This window comes from Styela clava, chromosome 7, assembly GCF_964204865.1.
Source record: "Styela clava chromosome 7, kaStyClav1.hap1.2, whole genome shotgun sequence".
Classification (NCBI taxonomy): domain Eukaryota; kingdom Metazoa; phylum Chordata; class Ascidiacea; order Stolidobranchia; family Styelidae; genus Styela; species Styela clava.
This window is the reverse complement of record NC_135256.1, coordinates 6,762,453-6,769,147: the sequence shown is the minus strand read 5'-3', so window position 1 is coordinate 6,769,147 and position 6,695 is coordinate 6,762,453. Positions and strand designations below refer to the sequence as shown.

The following is a 6,695-nucleotide window of genomic DNA, read 5'->3' as shown; positions in this document are numbered from 1 at the left end:
ACTGTTATTGTAAATTTTCAACTTTCGCGATATTTGATTCAGAATTTTCTTGTATTATTTTTATTTAGGGAACACTTTTTATAATGTATGCCGCAGGGGTGGCCAACCTCCTTGAGATCGCGATCGACTAAAATCGTCAAAATAGCTCGCGATCGACTGATCGGTAATAAGGTCTTTCACAAAAACAAATGAGTACACTGATTGCAGATAACTGCGCACTCGTATATAAAATATTCCGCCGCTGCCAATAAGCTCGGTTCTTTGACGGTGTATTATTAATGAAATCGACATAATTTGCATGTTACATTTAATTTGATTTTGTAACTGTACCCAGAGTAAATGCTTCATCATTTATTTAGGATTCATTCAAATCATACAATTCTGATTCAAGACTTGTTCAATTTTTAGTCGTGAGTGTTGAGAATTTCGCAAAGAATCTTGCAAAGTATCCATGTATTATTCTTAACCGAAAAAAATGAATATCTCCAAACCATAACTGTCATATGACTGCTCATACTTCCCAATCACAATTTCGCGAGTCCGATTCTTCGCTCGCTTGGAATTAGAAAAAATTGGCTTTCTGATGCCACTACTACCGTTGCAAATAAAATATATCACTACTCTCGGAGTGAGACAATTACTTTCGCATGGTGCAAAAGTTATTGTACGATCGTACCTCAGTCAAGGGCTCAAAGCACACGATATTCTGCAATTTTCATTTCTTAACATCGGCAGCCTCGAACCTTTCTATCGTTGCGTAATAATATGCTCTGTCGGCCTCGCCGAGCTCTAGAACTATATGCGTATACAGTATTTTGCGCGTGCGCAGTACTCTATTATTGGACACGTTTAGGGGCCATAACGAGCGTTTGTGAAAATTTTGTTGTTATTGTTATTTGTCTCCGTCTCCATTTTTAAAAAATCGCTTTTCTCTTCGAATACTGGACCAATTGCTTTGATATTTTCGGTGGTTAAAGATAAAATTTTTCTCCAGAACGCTATTACTTTTTTCTCGCTATGACGTCATCAAAATTATTGCCACTGGGTGGCGCTACGTGTCCATATATTTGAGCATAACTCTCTTGTTTCTGTTTCAAAACACACAACAAGCGCTGCATAAAATTGGTCTAAGACATTTTGACGTATCTTATTAAATTTTCTCAACATCAAACGCGATCGACTACTCAAGACGTGGCGATCGACCAGTCGATAGAGATCGACGTGTTGGCCCTGAGGTATGTGAACGCGTAGGGCATCACACGTAGCCCGTGTAAGGCTTTTAAATATTCCAGCATTGCTCTTTAGTTTTATTCGTAAAAAACATTGAATAAGTATTTTGGTATCATTTCAAATACAGAAATTCTTTTACATAGAAAACCTGCAATATATACGCAATATGTCAGAAAAAAAGGGTATTTTGCAGCGACTAGCTGAAGGTCCAGTTGTCGGAGATGGAAGCATGTGTTTTATTCTCGAGAAACGAGGCTATGCCAAAGCAGGTCCATGGACCCCAGAAGCCGTTATTGAGTATCCCGACGCAGTTCTTCAGTTGCACAAAGAATATGTGAGATCTGGAGCCGATGTTGTTCAGACTGCTTCATTTTATTCCAACGATGATAAATTAGCATACGGACGCAAGGGCGAAGAAGTAATTCATACAGTAAGTACACATATACACAGTTAATTGTTCTAAGCGATTCAAGAGTCTTTCTGCACATTAACAAAAATGTATATAAGTGAATTGGTTCGAAATGGGTATTTTAACTCTTGCTATAGCATGCTTGCATTATAGGCATACGGACCCACCAGTGCAATAGAAATAGAAAAGGATTAGTAGTTAGTCACGCAAAAACACACATCGATGGCACAGATAATCGTATTTGAACATAGGACCCCGACGCACGTTAAGTGTTTTGTAAACAAACTCATACGAACCAAATTTGACAAAACTTGTTGACACAGAAATCGAAAATTGATAGTCTTTTCTAATAAAAGAATACTAGCACAGTTTGTTTTTTACAGAGTGCAGAGATTAATGATGCAGCTTGCAAATTGGCTAAAAAGGCCGCTGACGAAAACGGCTGTCTAGTTTGTGGTGGATTTTCTCCTGTTCCGTCATATAAAAAAAGCGGAGTAGAAGCGGCTAGAGTGGAATATCGAAAACAAGCTAAAGTTTATCAAGAACACGATGTTGATTTTGTTATGGCGGAGGTGAGAAGAATATATTGCGCTATAAATATACGATAAAAGAAGATTTAGATGTACTTCTGTAGTATGCGAACCATGATGTCAGACAACGGAACGTAGATGTGTACCAGGTTAGGGTTAGGCCATAATTTTATTCCAATTTTCCCTTTTTGGTTCGATTGCGAGTTCTGACACTAGCCAAGTAACCGTAGTATGTGTACCTGAAATTATGGCCTAACCCTAGCCTGGTACACATACACATCTTGGTTCGCAGGAGTACCAATATAGATTTGTTTAAGGGAAGGCCGGATGCGGCCCACCAAGGTATAATGTACGTCCCTCTGCTCTCGGAGAAAGTTATGAAAATTTCTAACAACTATATATAGGGTTTGGATCCCTTTTTAAACTTCATTCCTAAATTTGATAAATTTGTTGACGGGAGTCGTCGAATGCATCAGTCGCGTCGTCAATATTCTGTTTATGAAAATCATCTGATAATGAGTTACTTTGCTTTATCAAATAAAATTTTATCAGCTGGTCTTTTTACTTTTCTGAATGCAGCTATTGCTAAAAAAGCTTGCCAACGCCTGGTTTAAGGCTCAAGTTATTCTCATACAATTGACACACCTCATCTTGTTTGAGGAACAAATCTTTAAAAGACAAGTATTCAATCACAGAGATTATATTTTACGAATTTAAACATTTTCTTTCAGTTCTTTCATGACATCAATGAAATTGAACTTTGTGCGAGTGAAATGAAAAAATTGAATAAACCAATTGCACTGTGTATGAGAGTCGGATTAATGGGAGATGTGAACGGAGTCTCGCCAGAAGAATGCGCAATACGGATGGCAAAAACCGGAGCGGAGATTATTGGTAAGTTTCTACACGCCCTTTTTTATCCAGTTATTTTCAGTCATACCCAGTACGCCGGTGATGATTAGTGTCAGTGAATTTGTAAGCATATAGGCTATTGCAATGATGCTGAAGTTACTTATTCTACGTGATTCATGAGTCTTGTTGCAGGCATATATTATGCTATAATGCAGCAAGACTTTTGAATTACTTAAACTCAAAATCAACGGCAATTTATCGTAAGTTATTTATTATCGTCCTACAGAGGAGGTTGTAAAATTTGTTAATGTCTTAAAGGAACAAACTGCTCGTACGACACCGATACCAGCCTCAAAGTGATGAAAAGAATAGTGAATGCACTCAAAAAGGAAGACTTGCACCCTTACCTTATCTGTCAACCAATCGGTTACGTCTGTCCTGATGCAGAAAACAGTCCAATTGGCTTTTACTCTCTTATAGAATATCCGCTTTGTAAGTACAGTTGTTTTTTGAAAATTGTAATACAAAATATGTTCAGAAATACTCAGAACCATTCATTAATTCAATAATATTCTTGTAAAGTTAAAGAAAAACGAATCTAGTTATTGAATTTTATTTACTCTTTTCAATGTCTTTGGTGGAGACGAAAATCAAACCAACACAACTGTTCAGTGTCTTGGAGGACTCAGCCACGAAGGGATTTCTTTATCCGGGGCTATTAATTGCAGTTTTATTCAATTGTCCAGTCTGGTATAGAATAAACTTGGAAAAATTGAAAGCCAATTTGCATGTTTGTCTGCAAACTTCTCATACAAACTCGAATAAATCGGACCAAGTATTTCAAAATTACATTGCTATTTTTTTACTAACCTATTTATTACCCCCACCAGGTCTTGACCCAAGATCGATGACAAGAATAGAAGCTCACAAATTTGCCAGAGAAGCGTGGGAGATTGGCGTCAGATATATAGGAGGTTGTTGTGGCTTCGAACCTCATCATATTCGTGCAATAGCTCAAGAGGTTCGTTCTGTGTTGAAAATAAATATGGAAATGTTTTATATCTGAGGGAGTATTGCCATGGCTTGATTGCTTACTAGTGTAATATGCATTGGTTGTTACTGGTTCGCAACTAAATGGTGCAGTCTTGTTCGAAGAATCTCAATCAATCAAACAACAAATGACATAATTTTTATCTACAAAACAACAGCAAGTATATTTGTGTGCTACGAAGTACGTAAGGAGAAATAATCTAAAGATCAATACGCGATACATGTATCACCAAAAATGCATGATATGTCTAACAGTTTGCTAATAAATGATAGATAATGCGATTGATTGGCAGGCATAAATAACAAAATAAGTGTTCAATCAAACCGAACTTTGAGCAGAACACACTCAGATTTTGTTGTTATAAATATTTACCGTATCTTACTGATTCTAAGACGCACTTAAAATTCTTTTCTCTCACAAGAATCGACCGTGCTTCTTCAGCTGGTGCGCCTGGTAGAGCTTTATTGCTTACAGTTAAAACCAGTACCAGTATCCGTTGCGTCTTGTAGCCTGATGCGCCTCATATACAAATAAAACCCAATCTAAGCAATTTATTAACAGTGTTCCTTGTTATAACTCAGTGCGCTTTTGGCCTGTAAAATACGGCAAATAACATTACTAACAAACTGGAAAACAAGTTTTCTTGTGTATTGTAGCTTGCTGCCGAAAGAGGTAGAAAACCTCCAGTTGAAGATATGGCACAAGCATTTGGCGGAGAATATTTCAAAACGAGCCTTGTGTCAGATATAGCGAGTGGAGAAACGTAAGTAGATCTAATGTACAATAATATGAGAAAGTTCCATTTCGTTCGAAATGTACACTGGCCCATAGAAGGGGATCTTTTTACAGCCCCCGCCACTAATGCAAAAATGTCAAATTTCCCCGTCACGTTTCAAGTAGACTACTGGTGATTGTCTTCGCTACGTTTTAAGTAATTACGCGTTCGCTAACCATAATCCTGACATCGCTGAATCCGGTGTTGGACTTCATCAATGAAAAAAATTGTGACTGGATGATTACTATTTGTTTGGCGGGGGCTTGCTATAAAAGATCCATGAAAGGTATATCTTTAGTCAGTGTGATCATTTTCAAAACATTAGGAGTTAAGGTTATGTCCAGCTGAACTCAATTACAGAAAACAAAAAATGGACTACACTTCCGAGTATGTAATGGATCTCCCTTGATAATGTAAAATACGTTCTGTAAACATAACACTTCATACCAGAGGTTTTCAATCGGGGTCCCACCGGCACAGTTCAGAAGTTTCGCAAATTTAAGAGTCTATATTTTTATTAGTTTATTGTTTAAATGTAATTAAATTGGTTTGATACTATTATTGAACTTGTTACACCTTAAAGATCATTTTGTTCTGACAATATTAGTTTTGATATTATATTAATTTTTAGGTTTTGCAATTCAGACAATAAAAGACAACTTAAGTAATCCACGGGGGTTCCTCAAGCCTCTGGGAGGTTTCATGGGGGTTCCGATTCACTAACATGGTTGATTACCACTGCTCTTAGGCTACATTCACTATTCAAACGATCATTTAGTGATGCTATTGTGTGTCAAATATTGCTTTAGTGTCATCGAGACGTGCAAGATGGAATACATAATGAAGTCACTGAAAATACAATTTCTGTAAGGAATGAAATTGTCAAATATTTAATTTTTATTTTTATATATTGCCAGAGCTACAAGAGAATATTGGATGAATATGAAACCAGGATTTGGCAGACCTTTTAACCCCTCTTGTTCAAAACCAAAGGAAGTAAAATTCAACTAACAATTCAAATGAAATATGATTTTTAAAACACTGCGGAACAACAAATGTAATTTGGTGGAAGAGATTTTACGACGGCAATTATGTATTAATTTATGATTAGAAAGATACTAAGTTTCAAGAAATACTTTTAACCTATAAACACCTGAAAGAGGATTTTGCTATTTATGTCCTTCTGTTTTGGTTCGATGATATACATAGGAGTGATATATTTATTTTCATGACAGGGTGCAAAAGTGATTACTAAAATTAAAACATTTATATCAATTATACGTCCATGACAATAAGTTCCGATTATTCAATTTTCTATGCTATTTAAAAGTATGTTGTAATAATAACAAGATTCTTAAGGGTACTAATGTAATCAAATATCAAATTTCATCGTTTTCCCTGTTAGTTTTGGATGTGCTGTGACGTTTCAATTATATGCAAAATTTGCCAAATACATGTGCTTTGCAAGACTGAAGAATATGAGTGACGGTGCTATTATACTAAGATTCCCCCGAAACTTGCTTGATAGGAGGGGGAGAGGGCCTCATCTGATCTTGCTCGTAGGGGGAGATTTTCAGTTATCGACTCTCTATTCTGTCTAGTGCCGTATGAGCGAGGATAGAAAACACATGTTATTTCAACAGAAGCCGAGTATCGAATATTTATCGTGAACAAATTCTGACAAACACCGATCATGTAATCAGGCACGCGTGCGTGACAATACTAGAAGAACGCATACATATCATTATATATACCCAATCTGGCAAAAATTGTAAAGTTTGACTGACTGAAAATGGTTGAAATATGAAGATGCTCTTGCAAACACGTTGTTTACACGATGTTTTGCAT

General features: G+C 36.5%; 1 protein-coding gene across 1 annotated transcript; it reads left to right on the top strand.

Annotated features, from left to right (window-relative positions):
- The first annotated feature begins 1,072 nt into the window (after window positions 1-1,072).
- On the top strand, window positions 1,073-6,324 carry LOC120328505 (betaine--homocysteine S-methyltransferase 1-like). The gene is made up of 7 exons (XM_039395015.2): window positions 1,073-1,660; window positions 2,023-2,211; window positions 2,901-3,063; window positions 3,340-3,513; window positions 3,912-4,042; window positions 4,729-4,835; window positions 5,765-6,324. Exons 1-7 carry the CDS (start codon window positions 1,397-1,399, stop codon window positions 5,856-5,858), a joined length of 1,122 nt encoding a protein of 373 aa, XP_039250949.2. The 5' UTR covers window positions 1,073-1,396; the 3' UTR covers window positions 5,859-6,324.
- The last annotated feature ends 371 nt before the right edge of the window (window positions 6,325-6,695 follow it).

Excerpts from the sequence above, each read along its gene's own strand:
- LOC120328505 (XM_039395015.2), top strand. The coding sequence starts at position 1,397 with ATGTCAGAAAAAAAGGGTATTTTGCAGCGACTAGCTGAAGGTCCAGTT. Across the intron at positions 2,212-2,900 it reads TTGATTTTGTTATGGCGGAG|TTCTTTCATGACATCAATGA; the intron begins GTGAGAAGAATA and ends ATTTTCTTTCAG. Across the intron at positions 3,514-3,911 it reads TCTTATAGAATATCCGCTTT|GTCTTGACCCAAGATCGATG; the intron begins GTAAGTACAGTT and ends TACCCCCACCAG.